At 39.6% G+C, this 17,255-nt stretch overlaps 7 protein-coding genes across 7 annotated transcripts; 5 read left to right on the forward strand and 2 right to left on the reverse strand.

Moving 5' to 3' along the window:
* The first annotated feature begins 75 nt into the window (after nt 1-75).
* P153DRAFT_129704 (U6 snRNA-associated Sm-like protein LSm7) lies at nt 76-724 on the forward strand. The gene is made up of 3 exons (XM_033662036.1): nt 76-360; nt 440-511; nt 561-724. Exons 1-3 carry the CDS (start codon nt 165-167, stop codon nt 686-688), a joined length of 396 nt encoding a protein of 131 aa, XP_033519282.1. The 5' UTR covers nt 76-164; the 3' UTR covers nt 689-724.
* Nucleotides 725-1,623: 899 nt separating this feature from the next.
* P153DRAFT_370784 (uncharacterized protein) lies at nt 1,624-3,303 on the forward strand. The gene has a single exon (XM_033669116.1). The coding sequence runs from the start codon at nt 2,085-2,087 to the stop codon at nt 3,165-3,167; it is 1,083 nt and encodes a 360-aa protein (XP_033519283.1). The 5' UTR covers nt 1,624-2,084; the 3' UTR covers nt 3,168-3,303.
* Nucleotides 3,304-3,373: 70 nt separating this feature from the next.
* On the reverse strand, nt 3,374-4,326 carry P153DRAFT_370785 (RmlC-like cupin). Its single transcript, XM_033669117.1, has 2 exons — nt 3,848-4,326; nt 3,374-3,790 (listed from the first exon to the last, which is right to left on the reverse strand). The coding sequence occupies exons 1-2, from the start codon at nt 3,984-3,986 to the stop codon at nt 3,405-3,407; spliced, it is 525 nt and encodes a 174-aa protein (XP_033519284.1). The 5' UTR covers nt 3,987-4,326; the 3' UTR covers nt 3,374-3,404.
* A 199-nt stretch (nt 4,327-4,525) lies between these two features.
* Nucleotides 4,526-5,257, forward strand: P153DRAFT_301707 (cysteine proteinase; the record flags this gene model as incomplete). The annotated part of the gene is made up of 1 exon (XM_033664400.1): nt 4,526-5,257. The coding sequence occupies one exon, from the start codon at nt 4,526-4,528 to the stop codon at nt 5,255-5,257; it is 732 nt and encodes a 243-aa protein (XP_033519285.1).
* Nucleotides 5,258-5,386: 129 nt separating this feature from the next.
* P153DRAFT_129761 (kinase-like protein) lies at nt 5,387-7,237 on the forward strand. Its single transcript, XM_033662037.1, has 4 exons — nt 5,387-6,787; nt 6,859-6,941; nt 7,007-7,093; nt 7,170-7,237. The coding sequence occupies exons 1-2, from the start codon at nt 5,516-5,518 to the stop codon at nt 6,859-6,861; spliced, it is 1,275 nt and encodes a 424-aa protein (XP_033519286.1). The 5' UTR covers nt 5,387-5,515; the 3' UTR covers nt 6,862-6,941; nt 7,007-7,093; nt 7,170-7,237.
* P153DRAFT_350261 (uncharacterized protein) lies at nt 6,858-8,101 on the forward strand. Its single transcript, XM_033666281.1, has 6 exons — nt 6,858-6,941; nt 7,007-7,093; nt 7,170-7,256; nt 7,312-7,395; nt 7,450-7,491; nt 7,547-8,101. Exons 1-6 carry the CDS (start codon nt 6,881-6,883, stop codon nt 7,972-7,974), a joined length of 789 nt encoding a protein of 262 aa, XP_033519287.1. The 5' UTR covers nt 6,858-6,880; the 3' UTR covers nt 7,975-8,101.
* Nucleotides 8,102-8,520: 419 nt separating this feature from the next.
* P153DRAFT_370787 (uncharacterized protein) lies at nt 8,521-8,883 on the reverse strand. Its single transcript, XM_033669118.1, has one exon. The coding sequence runs from the start codon at nt 8,823-8,825 to the stop codon at nt 8,562-8,564; it is 264 nt and encodes an 87-aa protein (XP_033519288.1). The 5' UTR covers nt 8,826-8,883; the 3' UTR covers nt 8,521-8,561.
* Between the last annotated feature and the right edge of the window lie 8,372 nt (nt 8,884-17,255).

The raw sequence follows: 17,255 nt of genomic DNA on the forward strand, positions 1-17,255 counted from the left end.
CGTCGCAGCGGAAATCTTCTCTTCCACCCCTGCGAAGGCTAGCCGAACCCGTCACGTGCACTCGAGGAACGCAGCCACACAGCGTAGTGGGAGCTGGAGCGGCACGTCACCGTAAAGCGCGTACACCCACACACAAACACACCCCCACTCTCAGACCTCACACCATGTCTGAGCGCGGCGCATTCCGGGGGCGAGGAGGCGGACGAGGCGGCGACCGAGGAGGGAGGGGCGGAGGTCGAGGCGGCGCACAGGGCGGAGCTGCAGCGGGACAGACAGAGCGGCCCAAGAAGGAGAACATCCTCGACTTGAGCAAGTACATGGACAAGCAGATTACCGTCAAGTTCAGCGGTGGACGCGAGGGTGAGTGCGGGTGTAGAGGCAGAATCCAGACGTGCTGCATGTCTGGAAGGAAGGAGCGATGCATACTAACTTCGCGCAGTCATTGGGACACTCAAGGGCTATGACCAGCTCATGAACCTTGTCTTGGATGAGGTCAAGGAGGCTATGACGGGTATGTCCTTGGTCACTTCTTGCGTTTCAGCTATATTGACTCCCGCCAGATGACGAGGGTAACGTCAGATACCGCAAGCTTGGCCTTATAGTCGCACGCGGTACCCTTCTCGTTGTAATATCTCCCATCGACGGCAGCGAAGAGATTGCGAACCCCTTCATAGCAGAGGAGGAATGAACTGTCAATTCGGGTTTGGATGGGGCCGACAATGGGAACTTCGCGAGCTGGACTCAGCCATGGCAAATCTGGTCAGCCGTTGATATAAACAAAGCTAGCAGGAGGAGACCAAAAGGAACCGAACTCAGCATGATACCCACGAGGCATTTCTGGGACGACCGGACATGGCGATACGATATACGACATCAAAAGCACACGACAGTATGGCAGACATGGGAAGGATGCGTCGGCCCAGACGTGGCCTCTCGACACTACCATGGCGAGCGTACATACCAATCAAGATATCTAGAACAATTGCGTTTCGCATTAGTGGACATGCTGTATCCATCTGCCAGTATGCATGCTGATTGTAGTCACACTGCTGAATTTTCAAATCGTCATCATCCGTGATGCGTTTGATATTTGGCAAAGATCGGGGATCTTGGGAGCGAGGGTGTCTTGGTGTGGTACCAAAGCACATCACCATTACGGTACTTACCAAGTGTTTAATATATGTGAATAGCTGAGATAAAGTGAGATACACGAACACGAGGTAAATTTCAGAACCACACAAGCGACACCTTGAACAGTACAATAGATGAATTCATTAGAGATATCGTCCATCCACACCGTGGTGTAAATACAGATCTGACCTGACTCTCGACCAATCGAAAGACCAGAAACCAAGGTGCAGCGAGACCATGCAACAGCTTGACAACGACAACGAAGTTTAGTATAAGAATCTTCTGCCAGAATTTTGTGCAGTTTACACCTTGCGTGCACTTTAACAAGTTTTGATTGTGTAGTTTTGCGGCTTGTAGGAGCCACAAAGAAAGTAGCTTGCTTCCAGCTTTACACTTGACCCATCGACGTGATGTGTTATTGCCTCGCTTACTCAGCCGACCAATTTTAGTGCTGTAGGATGCATCTTGAAACGCGGACAGGCATGCGACGGCTCGATATATGGACGAAACCACGTGTATTCGGTGAGCTACCCTGCACTTCACTGTGCAAGAGGTGGTCGCGCGATGATGTGGTGGCTGTGCTATGCTGCGCGCTGAGATCGCCATCGCCATGTTTCACCAATCTTACCTCGTTCAGGCGTGCGCCAGGCACCAGTATCGTTGACTGTCAGCTGTGCATCTCTTCTCTTCCTTCCTGTAACATCTCAACTCCATCGTCGTATTTAATCCCGTGTACTTATATATTGTCGTCCAATAAGGGGTCATCGTATCGCATCATCAGCCGGATCTTTCAGGATAGTCTCGACGCAGGAGGACGTCGCAACCTCGATTTTGGGTAGTAGTCGGCCAGGACACGATATCGTTGTTTGGAGCCGGACCTGCTGGTTCTCAGTTTTGGCCTGTCTCGACCTACAACCGACCGTTGTAAGCGACCGCAAGCGCGACAGCAAACCATGGACAACTCACAAGCCGACAATGCCATCGAGATCAAGTCCATGCTATCAAATGGCGGGCTACCATCGTCATGGATATCTAATTCTCAGTACGATCTGACCAACGCCGCTCCCTTGGTCACCCTCCTCACATTACTCATCCCTCTCTCACTCTACTACATGCACAAACACTACCAAAAAATGCAAGACAAAAACAGAAAACCCTTTGCATTCACCGCCCTCCCCAGAGAGCTACGAGACATGATCTACACCCACCTCCTCGAAGACCCAATCTACCCCCTCCCACCCACCAGCCCAAGCAGCAGCTCATCCTACTGGATCATCCCCGGACGATGGACGGCGCCCATCCTGCGCCCCCAGCCGCGCGTGCCCAAGAAGGGAAACTGGGTCCTCCTCGCCAACAAGCAATTGCACGAAGAATTCATGGACCTCGTGTGCAAAAGGCGGACCCTACACCTCACCGTCTCACCCCACAACTACCAGAAACCCTGCACATCTTCCGACGGCAAGCCCGAGGCAGAGAAACCAATATGGACTATTGCGCCCTCGACACTCCAGAACACTCGCACGTGCAACCTCCAGCTCGTTACTACGTCCAGCATGCTCGGCGTCTCGGACCCGCGCAACATGAAGAGCGACGACTGGGCGCTCGCGCGGCAAGTCCGCCGTGAACTGCGGCATATGAGTAACGTCACGTCGTTCGCGCTGGACGCGAAAGCCATCGGTGACCCACTGTGGAACCCACTCTGGATCTGGTACCACGCGAGTCAGTCCTTCAAGGACATGGGCACCGCGTCTTCGTTGTCGTCTTCCCTGTCGTCGACTTCATCTGCACCGCCGCCCTCGTCTTCTTCTTCTTCCACGGGCCCAAAACTCCACAAGATCACTTTCTCGCTGGATACGTGGTCGCCGGGGGAAAACCATCTCGAGCGCGATGCTAAGGGGTGTTGGGTGTGGTATTGCCTGGCTGGACATGCGGTAGGGGCGGATGGCGGGGCGGATATGACGGTGAGGGAGTTTTGCGCGAGGCTGTATCAGGAGTGTGTGGTTTGTCGGCCGGTACTCGAGGGCGAGGAGGAGTGACTAGACGGCGAGGAGTGGGTGGTGAGGCAGGATTGGATGCGGCAGCTGTTGGCTCGGTATGAGAGTTTGCATGCTGTGGGGTGGTAGAGGGAAGGGGGAGGCACGAAAATTGGCGGCGTATGATGTGGTTCGTGGGTACATAGCATTGGGGGTTGTTTTACAGCGGGCGTTTTTATCATAACGTTACATTAATATTCCGAGCTTGATCTCCATCTCATGCTCATCCCACCAGCCCCTCTATTTCCCCTTCCCTTCCCCCACCATCTCCCCCGCAACAACCGTCGCAAACCGCGCCATAACCTCAACATTCTTCTCCCGACTCATCATCTCATCCCTCTTGCTAATCTCTGCCAGAATCTTGAAATAATCAATATAAAACGCCGGCGTAAACGTATTGAAGAACTTGGCCTCCTCGTCCCCCGGGTTCGAAAATGTATGTGGCGCGCGTATCGGCACCGTTACGTAGTCGCCTACAGACGCGTCGTGGTACGCGCCGTCTGGTGCGTGGAAGCGCACTGTGCCGGCTGTTACGAGGAAGGTCTCGTCGTGCATTTCGTGCCAGTGTGCTGGCGGGCCGGCGGTGTGCGGGGGGAGCGTAAATTCGGCGGAACCGAGGCGGTTGTCTGGGGGTGTGTGTTAGATGATACAGTGTGTGTACACGTGAGAGGGCGATTGCTCACCTGTTCGCGAGCCGTCCTCCATGATCCTGCATGTTATGTGGCCGAGCTTGAGGATCTCGCCGGATGTTGCGGAGACGAAGTTTATTGGGCGACGCGGCATTTTCATGCTTGCGAGGGCTTGTCGGGCTTCGTCGTCCATGGCTGTGAGTAGCGCTGGTGGTGCTGGGATGTATTGTGCAGTTGGGGATGGGAAGTTCGAGAAATGGGAAGATAGTGAAGAAGAGAGAGAACGAGAGAAGAAGGATAGAAAGAACGAAAGAAAGAATCAGCGGGAACATGGACTAGTGCATAAGCTCTTGTATGGTAAGTTGCGGAGAGCCGGTGGTACGACGAGGCGCGTTCTACTGTACCTTGATGCACGCATTCAAAGATACCATTGGTCGAGAGGCGTCTGAAATTGAACGTAGGAAGAAACGGTGCGTAGCTAAGCATCCAGTTCCATGATGAGCCTCATGTGATATGGTGTTCGAACATGATGCTGGTGTTGGAGGAACTGCCCCGCATCCGTCATGACAGATTGCGGGGTACCGCTAGCGTTGTCAGCGCGTGCTGGACGCGCTTTCTTAGCAAAGATCAATTTGCTCACACACGTCCAGCACAACACCAATCTTGATTCACCCACTTACAGCAACTCACACAGCTGAAAGACACGCGTCATCACTTACAGGAGCCACGACCATGGCGAAGAAACTTTTCACCGTCCTCGAGAATAACCCGCAGGTGATGAACCACCTTGCTCAAGCACTTGGCTTGGATGACTCGCTCTCCTTCTACGACATCTACTCGCTCACCGACCCCGACCTGCTAGCCTTCATACCCAGGCCTGTCTTCGCGCTGCTGGTCATCATACCTCTCACCCCTACATGGCACGAAGCTCGAACGGCCGAGGATAAGGACAAAGGCGAGTATGAAGGCAAGGGCGCGGAGGAGCCTGTTGTCTGGTTCAAGCAGACGATAGGCAATGCCTGTGGGAGTATAGCTCTCGTTCATGCTTTGATCAACAGTGAAGCATCACAGCACATCCAACCGGGTTCTGAGATCGACAAGATCCACAAGGATGCCTTGCCTAAGATGATGTGGGAGCGAGCAAAGGTGCTTGAGGATTCGGAGACTTTGGAGAAAGCTCATGCTGAAGCTGCCAAGCTTGGAGATACCGCTGCGCCTACACCAGTTTCAGACGAGCACACTGGACAGCATTTTGTAGCGTTTGTCAAAGCTCGTGACGGTCATTTATGGGAACTCGAGGGCGGTCGCAAAGGTCCTCTAGATCGAGGCGCGCTTGGTGAAGATGAAGACGTACTCAGTCCTGCGGCGCTCGAGAAAGGCTTGGGGAGACTCATGAAGATTGAGTCAGATAGAGGAGGTGACTTGCGATTTTCTGCCATCGCCCTTGCGCGCAGCTTCGACTGATGAGACTTTCATACGCAAAGCGACTTGCATGAACGAAGAAAAGCTCCTACTCCAGCTCCAAATATGACAAGCACACTATCACCCACTAATATCGTGGGCCTATCGCTGCTTTCTATTAAGCGCTGGCCTTCAGCCGCACTGCCAAGCGCTCGATCAACGTCTAGATTCTTTGCTTCATGCACCCTTCGTGCGACACTGATCTCAACATACACCTGATAACTGAACATGTGCGGACTCCATCTTGAATGAGGCTCCAGGATGTCTGTGATAAGCACACCGTTTGCCACATCTACCGAACAACTTACAAGCTTCTTCGACGCTTCCCCGCCTCGTGAAGTGTTCGAGGACGTTGACATCGACTATGTGGCTCGTTTGCTTCGACACTGCAACCACATTGCGCAAAGATGTCCTAGAACTTACATCGTTCTCCGGACAGTCGGTGAACTAGATCACTTGGAACGATTGATCAACGAGCGTTTCAGCGATGGTTGGTTCCCAGTCGACGTGCTCCGCCTCCCGAGTTTCCTGGATCCTCGGGTCAAAAACAAGATTGTACAGGGCCAACATATCATCTTGACCAAGTCACTCAACCTGGAGAATGGCAAGCACAGCCATTTCGATTCTCAAGAGACTCTACCATTTGAGGAATTGGGCCGTATTGGCAGCGGGACAGGTGGTCAGGTGGATAGAATTGAGAGCAAAATTAGCTTCAAGCAATATGCTCTCAAGAGGATATCACGACGGGTCAGATACGGTCCCACCAAGTCAAGAGAAACGGTGGACCAGATCCTCGTTGAGATGAAAATTCTGAAGAGCCTAAATCACAAACACGTCGTCAAGTATGTCGGAAGCTACACGAACAGCGTTCATCTTGGTATTGTCATCTCGCCGTTGGCGGATATGGATCTTTCTACATATATGCAGCAAGCCTCTGCTACAACGCAACTACGTCCGACGCTACAGACGTTTTTCGGCTGTCTGGCTGCTTCAATCAACTACCTACACGACAAGGAAGTAAAACATAGAGATATAAAGCCACAGAATATCTTGATCTACAAAAGCAATGTCCTTATCACCGACTTTGGCCTTTCTCGCGACTTCTTGGACACGACATCTGGACGGACGTCTTCTACTCCACGCTACTGTCCACCCGAAGTTGCAGATTGGAAAAAGCGGAACTGGTCCGCTGATATTTGGTCGATGGGATGTGTCTTCTTGGAAATGGCGGCCGCACTCCATGGACACGATGTCATGTGGGTTAGGACGTATTACGAGGGTCATCATACACGCAAAACACATTTCCACGCGAACTCCGAGGCAACAGAGCAACTGCTATCTGAGTTCGAGGCGTCTTGGGACGAGAAAGAGAAGATCTTATTGACTTGGATCCGAAGCATGATGGCAGAAGATCGCGAAGCCAGACCTACAGCAGCACGAGTAATCGAGTTGATCACCTCCGTCGACGAGCCGGATTGCAGTCCGACAACCTTCTGCGGCATATGTTGCGCCACCGATGACTCTGCGGATTCGGTAGGTAGCTTCCACGACGATTTCGATTCCATCTCTATCTCCGTCTCGATGCAATCCACTGACTTGCCAAGTGAGTCACTGGTGACCGACGGAATGGTTGAATATATAGAGCTTGAGCCGTTGACGAAGGTCAAAGTACGATATCATTTTCCAAGTACGGTTTTCTCAAGGGCTGTATCAGCCAAATATTCATTACGTCCCGGATTGACACTTGCGTAGGTATGATGCCCTTCGTCAAGGGTAGTAGCCATATGATCTATCGTTTTTCTTCCGGGGTTGGGTACGTTGTTCTCGGAGGGATATCATGTAAGTATCCTCCGCTGCTACATAGCCCTCTTACTACTTTTCGACCGGACTTTTCTCTTATCTAATTTGTCCTCAGATGTAGGGCCAATCATAAAAGGCAGTGGCCAGTTGATCTATTTTTTCGCTTGCAAGCCCGGCAATGTTGCTCATGGAGGATGGATATGTAAGTATTTGTGACCGGTGGTCTTGTTTGTATGTCCTAATCAAGCTCTACGTAGATATGACCAACACGATTTCCGGTTTAGCATCGAAGCCTTATGGTGTCGCCCTTGCCGTTCTTTCTTATTGTAAAAAGCCGAAAGGTGAGCATTCACGTCTGCTTGTTGTGTTGATGCGTCTCGGCTAAGTTCCCGCAGATGATATAATCTTAATCATAGAGATCATCTCGTTTATAGGTTGTAAGTGTCTTCCTTGCTCTTTATATAAGACCAGTTGATTCATTTTCATGTCCAGCAATCATCTTGTGCGCCATCTTGTGCACCCAAGCCATGATTTTCAAAAGCATTATATATCAATTTCAAGCGTCTATAGGCCACATTTGGAGGACCGCGTTCCGGATATCACTGCCCTTCGCAGGAATTGAAGCAGTGGTATATGCTTATATTCTGTACAATTGTTATAGCGTACTTGGATGCGCACCTACCAGTGGATTTCCGTTATTCATCTACGTGTTCTTATCCTTTATCATTGGATTTTGCCTTATAGGCTCTGGCTATATTAAAGATCCATTCGAGTACACTGTACCGGCTGGAGCTTCGTACACCCAGCGGAAAAGATGGGAGGAAAAAGAGGCGCAGAAAACCGTTGGGGAAAGAGTTGTCGATTATGTCAGGTGGTTATTCAACCTCGAATACCGGTCGCCTGTCGACGACAGACGATAATCCGAACGATTAGCAAATACCTGCCCGTTTCTGAACAGGACTGTGTCCATTAATGACTTGAGACCTGCCAATTGTTCCTATTTGTTAGCATCTTGGTGGTCTGTGAAAACCCTGCATCACTCTTGGCCCTAAGGTAAAAGCTCTGAACGCAATTGACGAAGCGTGGATCTTCCATAATTAACGCATACATATTCTTTACCATCTTTTTGCATAGTTGTCTAAGTATCTTGAGACTTGACTGCATCTCACCTTCAATATCTTCACTCAACTGGAAGGTAGGCCAACATGAGCTATACATACAAGCAAGAGAGCCTTGTCTTTTCTAGGGTGTCGAAAGTATCTTGCAAACCATGGTACCCATCTTGGTTGCTCGGCCCATGTGTTAATCTATTCCCATCAATCGAGTGCCGTGTTGCAATCACACAGTTTTCGCGCAAGATCAAGGGAATGACAAGCACGCAAGATCTAAACACAACGCAGATATGAGTTTAACAAGATCGTGTTTCCTACTAGAATCTTGGTATTGGCTCGTATCCCTTTCGAACCGGAACCACTCATATGCTGACTACCAGCTAAGCTCAAGACCTCTACTCCTCCTCAGACTCACCCTCCGCATCCACATCCTCATCGCCGAACCTCACCCTCTTAGCCCGACTTTCGTCAACCCCATTCAGCTTCACATCGTCCACTTCAAACTCTTTCTCCCGCAGCCTGTCACTATAAGCAACTTCCCTATAACACGGCATCCCATGCTTCGCATGCTCATGGTACCGTTTGCACCACGCACCCTCCTGCGTCTCCTCGATCTTCAGCGTCAGCTTCTTCCCCACCATGCGCAAACTCGTGCACATGATGTCGAACACGAGATCCGGATGCGCGAACCTTCCCCGTTCTGCCCACCTCTCAAACACGTCCTCAACCCCCTGTCCACAAAGCGTCATCGCATCCGCCCAAAGCAGTCGCGCACCACAGAGCTTGCGCGTGTGCTCATACAACTCGTTCAAAATGTCCACGTCGAAAGACGTCACATTAGGCTCGAGCTGTGGATCAAGAACACGTAATCCATAGTCCGGCGCGTCTTCATCAAACCCCACACCTGTCCTGCCTTGCTTCACTGCTTCGATGGCTTTTCTGAGCAAGATGGTGTTTTCGCGCCATATGAGTTTGCTCTTCTCAGGATCCTTATTTAAGGTTTGGAATGCGCGGATCCATGTATCTGCAATCATGTCGCATGTATGCCATTGTCGCGCTTGATAGCTGATGAGGTAGAGATGTGTGAGGAACTGTGCGGTGTAGGGGTCTTCGCCACCTGTAGTGTTGGCGAGGGTGGGTAAGTCGATTTGTATTGTGGGACGGCTTTGGAGCGCGCTGAGGATGCTGTAGACTGCAGGGTCGGTGGCTGCGGTGAAGGGGTGCGGAGACGAGGGACCGAGTGTGGAGGAGGATGACGGGTCGTGCTCTGGGTGGTGGTTGAGTGCAATTTTGGGTGGACGTCCGCGGCGCTTGGGCGGTTGGTGAGTGGTCGTGAAGGGGGCTGGTGAAGATGTTAACGAACGGATGGAGAAGATCAGTCGAGGACTTACGTGGTGAGCTTGCTAAGTATGATTGGTACCCATCATCATAATCATCGTCGAGTTTATCAATCACCTCGTGATCCAGGTTGAGCTGGTCGAGCTCACTTCCAGTCACAACATCATCGTCTCGCTTCCTTTTGATCGCTCTACCACTGTGTGTCGTCCTTTCTGACCCTGCTGCGGGAAGATCGTGCCGTCCGAATATTGAAGGAGGAGAAGGGAGTTGATGTCCCGCAGGGGCAGCATTAGCAGCATGGCCTCCACCGCCACCCTTCGGCTTCAAGCTCAATATCAATCGCGGTTTCGGACCTGTGGACTCCAGCACCGGTGTGGCCGACTTCGTTGACGGTCGCTTAGCGGTTTTCTGCTTGCCGACCCGGCCTGTTGCGACAGTCTTTTGGTTCCCCATGACACTACCTGGGAAATGCGAATATATTCGACTAATCCAGTGATGAATTTTTCGGTTGAGACGAGCGTTGAGTATAGAGGTGAATCGGAGTCTTAATGTTACAGGCGAAGAAGTAAGGCGCCAATCCAAGGTAAAGGGCCTGGGGACGCTCAGGTGAAGGCAGCGTAATCTGCGGCGATCTGCGGTATTCTGCGACTACTTACGGCATTCTACTACGTCCTGCACGGTGTGGCACGGGCCTTGGCGGTCGTCAAAAGCGCACGGGTGTTTGTTTGCCGCAGTGAAAGACCGAAGAGTCGAGGGTGACGAGCAACGTGAAGCTTTTGTAACGCGTGTTTTGAACCCAGATATTTGCGTAGTGAGATGTCGTACAGGAGTGTGAAAGTCCAGCAAACTCAGATGCGGCCTCTTCTGTTGTACTAAATGATCAAAAAGCGGAATCTTATTGTCAGCATGCCTACAAGAGTGAATAATGGAGGTGATGGCTGTCTCGAGAGATCCTAGAGACGCAACACATGTTCCCAAGAAGATGTCGATGTAAAGGCTGTGAGATGATGTCGACCATGATTTGGTAGAGCACACGAGAAGAGTGTTACGGAAAGAAGACTCGAGAGACAGCATGAATTGTCGAGCAGAGGATGAAAATGGACAGGAACACCTGGACACTTTAGAAGGAACCACTCTCCCCATCGACGCGATCGCAAAGGGAAACTACAACTCCTCACCCTTCACATATACACGCAAGTTCGGGTTTACTTTCTTTTCTAGACAAGATTCCAACATTTTGACTGCGGTTTAGATGGCGGGCAACTATGCAGAAGATTCGCTCTGAGACCTTGCAGTCAGAAACGAAGACGATGCTGTTGTAGTTCGTTTCTGGATAAAATTCGAGGCGAACAAGAACACACCCATGGTTTGATATGAGGATGTAACAAGTAAGTAGTACAAGGACCAGCGGTACGCGGTGCAACATTTGTGACGCGGTACAATTCTTGTACCGAGATTCGGGTATGCGGGCTTATAGTTTAGCCGTTCGCATCTCGCAGGATTCTCAATACCTCGCCGAGTTGAGAGTAATATTGTGCTTTAGGTTTGCGTGTTTTTCCAGACTGGAGTCTTGCAACGATTGATGTAACAAGGAAGGCGGCCTACCGTATTGTAATGTAGTACATACAGTCAGCTATCTTACTAAATCTGCTAACTACTAAAATTAAAACATTATACTATATAATTATAATAATTACTAGCACGTAAAGCGTTATAAAAGAAACTAAATATTACTAAATATAATAAACCTAGTATATTTTTTCTTTTATAAGCTAATAATTCTATTATTATTATAGTTAAGTATTATATTATAAATTAAAATACTTTTATTACCTAATTTAAGCCTTATAGAAAGACGTATATAATTAAAAGCTATTATATAAGTAATAGTTTACTATTAGTATTACTTTACTATTACTAAAATTTAGTAAATTAGGTTTTTATTATTTACTATATTATCTAGGTAAACTAGCCTACTTATTATTATATTTAGAAGAATAATACTTAAAGTTATTAAGGTCTTCTAGCTTTAAAAAGTTATTATTATTATTATTATTATTTTTATTAGTAGTATTAATCTTAGTAGTAGTAGTAGTAGTATATTTTATATTTTTAATTTTAGCTTATTTACGTTAAGCCTTTAAAAATATAAATAGTAAGTAATAATAATAGTATAATAGAACTATTATACTTATTTTTTTTTTCTTTTACTATAACTTTATAGCTAGCTAAGTTATCTTTACCTAAAGTTATTCTTTATTTATATCTTTTAAGTCTATATTATAGTATAAACTAAAAGTAAGGTTTAGCCTTATATTAAAAATAAGAAATTTAATATTTAGTTAAGAATTTTTAATTTTTAGTTTAAAATTTTTAATTTTTAGTTAAAGATTATTAATTTCTAGTTAATAATTTTTAATTTTTAGTTAAAGATTTTTAATTTCTAGTTAAAAATTTTAAATTTTAAATTAAAAATTTTTAATTTCTTACTTAAAATTTTTATTTAGTATAACTTTTTCTACGTATTATTAGCTTAAGTAATAGTTTAATTATATAATTATATATATAAAGCTTTCTTTATAACTTCTACTCTATAAGTAATTAGTATAAGTAATAGTACTAGGTAACTATTATACTTATAAGCTATTAAGAGCTTATTCTTTTTAGTAAGTAGCTTAATCTTACTAGTTAGTCTAGTATTAAAGTAAAGTAAAAGAAGAGGTATATTAGTTATACCTAATATACCTAAGACTATATAGTAAAGAGCCTAAAGAACTATAAATTACTTTATTAAGTATTTATTATAGTATATAGTACTTATATAATAAGTATTATAAAATCTTTTAAAAAGGTTATTAAAGAATTTAAAAGTATAGTTATAGAATTTAGTTATTATAAATTAGTTACTTATTTTTTAAAGTATATACTTCTTCTTATGTTCTATATTTATAAAGCCTAAAATACCTAATACTATAGCCTATTAGTATACTTTTATACTTAGCTATATATTAATTATTAGCTAAAGAGTATAAAGAAAGTATATTATATAAAAAGTAATATCTATATTTTTTAATTAAATAGTAACTTATTTATTATAAATAGCTATAATATTAGTAGCTAAAAGTATATTAGCTATATAATAATTTATAAGTACTATTACTTACTTTTAAAAATTACTATAGCTATATACTTAACTATAACCTAAAAAGTATTAATTTTACTAAGTTAAAAATAAACTTTATTAATAAAAATACTATTAGTATATAAACTAAGAAACTTAGTAGTAAAGTTATATATTACTCTTTACTATAGTACTTTATAGGTTATTAACTTAAAGTTCTTTTAAGCTTTATTAATCTTATAAAGAGATTTATTAATAGGTAATTAGTAATAGTTAATATAACTATTACTATAGTTTACTTACTTAAGTTATAAGTATACTTTTTCTTTAGTTTAATACTACTAAGTATAACTTTACTAAAGATCTTATATTTATATATCTTTACTATTAAACTTATAGTACTAGCTTTTATAATTCTATTAAGAGTAAGGCCTTAAGTAGTTAGTAATAGTCTAATTATATTATTATATTATATAAATAACTAGTAATACTTTTTTTACTTCTTTTCTTAAAAGTACTAGCTATTATAAGCTATATATATTAAGTTATATAAAGGTTTAGTTTTAAATTAAAAAAGTAAAGAATTAGTAAACTAGTATTTAGTAGTAAAGATATAGTAGTAGCTAGGCCTATATTATACTAGTATAGTTTATATACTAGCTAAATAGTACTAGAAATTTATTAAAGTTTTAATCTTACTTATACCTTTAATAACTACAAATAAGATCTACTAGCTATACTAAATTATTTAATAAGCTAGTAAAAATAACTAAAAACTATTACTTTTTATAAAATAGCTTAATAAAAGTATATATATATATAAATATATACTTCTAGTAATTTTACTTTACTTAAGTATAATACTATACTACTATAGCTACTTATACCTTTATTTATACTAATACTTATACTTATACTTATACTTATACTTACGTCTATACTTTTTATAACTAGTAATTTATATATACTTTATTGCTAAAAGGCTAAATAGAAGTAGATACTATAGTAGAAATATATTACTACCTTTTAAAGTACTTTTTATAAGTTACTTATAAACTAGAAAGTCTATTAAATAAAGGTAAATAATATATAAGTAATAAGTCTTAATTTAAAAGAAATAAAGAAGTTTAACCTTTATTTTTCTAACTAAGTTTAATATAAGTATATTAAAGAGCTGTAAGTTAATATAATAGTTACTTTATACTATTACTAATAATTCTAAGTAAGTAACTAACTAACTTTAAACTTAAAAGGCTAAAGTTAAGTTTCTTAAACTTAAAAGTATATTTCCTAAAAAGTATATATTTTATAAATCTACTACTCTAAAACCTAATAATAATACTTTTACCTAGCTTAATATAGTAAAGTTTAAGCTTTATAATATTAAAGTAGAAGCTAATATAAAAAGATAAGTATTTTTTATAGTAATACTAGACTTAGTACTAAAATATAGCTTTAAAAATAATTACTTAGTTATTTACTTTAATTACTTATACTTTATAACTTATTAAGTAGTACTACTTTATAGTAAAGTTTTTTTATACTTTAATTATATTTTACTTTCCTAATTTTATTTAATAATACCTTTATTTTAAACTTAAAGTTTATATAGCTAAGTATATAAAGACGTTTTAAGTCTAGCTAAGAAAGTAGAAATCTCTATATTAGCTAAAGTATTCTATAATTTAAGTAATTATTATAATAGTCTTATTATACTATTACTTACTAATTACTATATAGGCTAGAGTTATAGAGAATCTTTATAAGGTATATAAAACTAGTTACTAATTAATTATATATCTACTTAATAAGTCTAGACTTTCTATTATTCTATTTAATTAATTGTTTAAAAAGCTAAAGTAGGTTATAATATCTTTTATTATAACTACTTAATTCTAGAAATAATATCTTAATAGTAGCTAAGCTTTAACTATAAAGAATTAATTTCTTTTACTTTCTAGTCTATATTTAAACCTTACTATTTAAAAAATATATTAAGTTATAAACTTTAATTATTTTAAGAATAATAAGGTAGTTAAGCTACTAAAGAAGCTTATACTACAATCTAGTTAATATTCCTTAGAGATATTAAAATAAGTTATATATTATAGGTATATCTATCTAAGCTTCTGTTAGCCTACCTTTAGTAAACCTCTAGGCTAAGAGTATAAGGCCCTTAGAGCTTTAGTATATAGTACTTATAAATCTCTAGGGCTTATACCTTAAGAATTTGTTTAATTTCTTAATAAATACCTATTTATACTATATTTTAATTACTTATTTATAGTACTTTTATAATTTAAATCCTTTATACTTCTCTTTAGAAAGAGTAGTTAATTTAAAATAAATAGAAGTAATTTTCTATAATAAAAAAATAATACCTCTTTAAAGAAAACAAAATATTAAACTTAAGAAAGGCTTAATAATATTCTTATTTAGAACTAAAAGTAATCTAGCCTTAAAGTAAGGCCTAGCTACTTATATTAAAATTATAAAAAGCTTAAATAAAGAAAAAGAAACTTTTAAGTAAAAAGTAACTTACTTTTTAATAAAGAACTAACTACTTAAAGAAATATATAATAGCTTCTTAAAATAACCTTTAATTAAGAAAATAAGTTATATACTTATCTTTAAAATATAGCTAAGAAGTAGTATTAATAAAGTTCTAAAAGTAATTTACTAGTTTAGTATTTTATAACCTTTTTAAGAATTCCTTCTAAGAGTTTTTATATAGGTAGCCTTACTAAGTAGTAAGTTATATATTTATTTAATTTTTAATAGACTTTTAAAAGAATAACTTTAAAGTACTAGCTTAAAATATATTATAATTTTAGAAAAATACCTTTAAGTTACCTTATAGTACTAAGGCCTAGAATACTTTACTACTTTAGTAAAGCTTTTCTAGTTAGTATCTAATATAGTAGAAAAGCTAATTAGAGTACTTAATATAGTAAACTCTAAGCCTAAATTAAGTATAGAATTTTATAATTCTACTTTCTAATAAGTAGATTAGTAGGTTAAAAATATAGATATAGTATTTAAGTATAATTAGGTACTAAAGAACTCTATAACTAGGACTTACTAAGTAATAAGTACTATTTAATATAAAGTATACTAAGAATTAATTTAATAAAAAACTAATAAAGAAGTAATTAATACTTATACTAATATTTATATAAACAAGTAGAAGCTAGTATAAAACTTAGTTCTTATATAGTATAAAAACTACTTAAAGGCTTAAAACTTTAAGTAGTATCTTAATAACTTAGTTAATATATTTTTATTAGTTATAAACTATAAAGAATTATTACTTTATTAAAGCTTCTTTAAGCTTATAAATAGTAGTAAAAATAATAAGTTAAGGACTTTTTTAGTATAGGTAAAGGCCTCTAAGGCTTACTACTAAGAGATTTAATATAATAAAGTATTAAAAACTCTTACTAAATAGTTAAAGTTTAAGTAAGCTCTTTATAATATAAAAGCTACTATAGGTATAAAGATAAAGTTAAAACTATTAGACTTTATAAAGCCTAAATAAATAGCTACCTTTTTAACTTAAAGTAGCTATAAGAAATAATATAACTTTAAACTTTTAAAATAGTACTAGAACTAATCTACTAGCGCTTTACTTTAGACCTAGAACTAAAATAGTAAGTAAGTAGTAAATACTAGTAATAATTAAAATAATAAAGAAAAAGGTTACTAAAAACTAAATTATAAAACTAATACTAACTAACTCTAAAACTTAAAAAGCTAAGGCCTAAAAAAAGAAAAGCTTTAATTATAAATCTTTCTTAATTATAGCTAAAGCTAGAGTTAAAAAGAAAAACAACTTATATTAAAGTAACTATAATATTATAAAAGTTTAATAAGTCTATAATATATATCTATATACTATATAACTTAAGTATAAAGATTAATATTATAAACTAATATATAGTTAAGAAGAGAATTTTCTTTTATAGTTTATTTTATTAAAACCTAGTAGTAAGCTTTATTAATAGTAACTATTTAAATATTCTTAAACTATATAAACCTATACTTTTATATAGTAATATAAAAGAAACTACTAAAGAAGTAGGTTCTTAGATATTCTAGGTAGTAAACTTTATAGGTTATAACTTTATACTAAAGTACCTTTAGCTATAAGAAGTAGATTTAAAGATTTACTTTTTAATAAGTAAGTTTAAATAGTAGGTAGATAATACTAATAGAATTTAGTTACTTTTTATAAAATAACTACTTAATAATATAAGCCTAAGAGAAATAGTATATATTTTCTACTCTAGTAATTTAGTATATAAGCTTCTACCTAGTAGCTAGAAAGCTCTATATAAGAAACTCTTATAGAAAGACCTTAGAATACCTATATCTATAAGTAGAGTATAACTAGAAGAAGATATAGTTTAAGACGTAAAGTACTATTACTAAAAGAAAATCTTTTAGTTAAAGAATAAGTCTTTATAGATTATTAATTATTTTTACTACTATTTATAAAACTATCTAGACTTAGCTTAACTAATAGATATAGTAGCCTATTAAATAGTATAGAGGAAAATAGAGCTAGAAATAGTAGGTTTAGGTAATTTATTATTTAAATTACTACTCTATAAAGAATTAAATATAAAGT

This window comes from Dothidotthia symphoricarpi, assembly GCF_010015815.1.
Source record: "Dothidotthia symphoricarpi CBS 119687 unplaced genomic scaffold P153scaffold_22, whole genome shotgun sequence".
In the NCBI taxonomy this organism is placed as follows: Eukaryota; Fungi; Ascomycota; class Dothideomycetes; order Pleosporales; family Dothidotthiaceae; genus Dothidotthia; species Dothidotthia symphoricarpi.

Bases quoted from the DNA above. Each gene is read 5' to 3' on its own strand.
- P153DRAFT_129704 (XM_033662036.1), top strand. From the start codon at position 165: ATGTCTGAGCGCGGCGCATTCCGGGGGCGAGGAGGCGGACGAGGCGGC. The intron at 361-439 runs GTGAGTGCGGGT...AACTTCGCGCAG, and splicing joins GTTCAGCGGTGGACGCGAGG to TCATTGGGACACTCAAGGGC. The intron at 512-560 runs GTATGTCCTTGG...GACTCCCGCCAG, and splicing joins GGTCAAGGAGGCTATGACGG to ATGACGAGGGTAACGTCAGA.
- P153DRAFT_370784 (XM_033669116.1), top strand. From the start codon at position 2,085: ATGGACAACTCACAAGCCGACAATGCCATCGAGATCAAGTCCATGCTA.
- P153DRAFT_370785 (XM_033669117.1), bottom strand. From the start codon at position 3,986: ATGGACGACGAAGCCCGACAAGCCCTCGCAAGCATGAAAATGCCGCGT. The intron at 3,791-3,847 runs GTGAGCAATCGC...ACACACCCCCAG, and splicing joins GGAGGACGGCTCGCGAACAG to ACAACCGCCTCGGTTCCGCC.
- P153DRAFT_129761 (XM_033662037.1), top strand. From the start codon at position 5,516: ATGTCTGTGATAAGCACACCGTTTGCCACATCTACCGAACAACTTACA.
- P153DRAFT_350261 (XM_033666281.1), top strand. From the start codon at position 6,881: ATGGTTGAATATATAGAGCTTGAGCCGTTGACGAAGGTCAAAGTACGA. The intron at 6,942-7,006 runs GTACGGTTTTCT...ACACTTGCGTAG, and splicing joins AGTACGATATCATTTTCCAA to GTATGATGCCCTTCGTCAAG. The intron at 7,094-7,169 runs GTAAGTATCCTC...ATTTGTCCTCAG, and splicing joins TGTTCTCGGAGGGATATCAT to ATGTAGGGCCAATCATAAAA.
- P153DRAFT_370787 (XM_033669118.1), bottom strand. From the start codon at position 8,825: ATGTGCACGAGTTTGCGCATGGTGGGGAAGAAGCTGACGCTGAAGATC.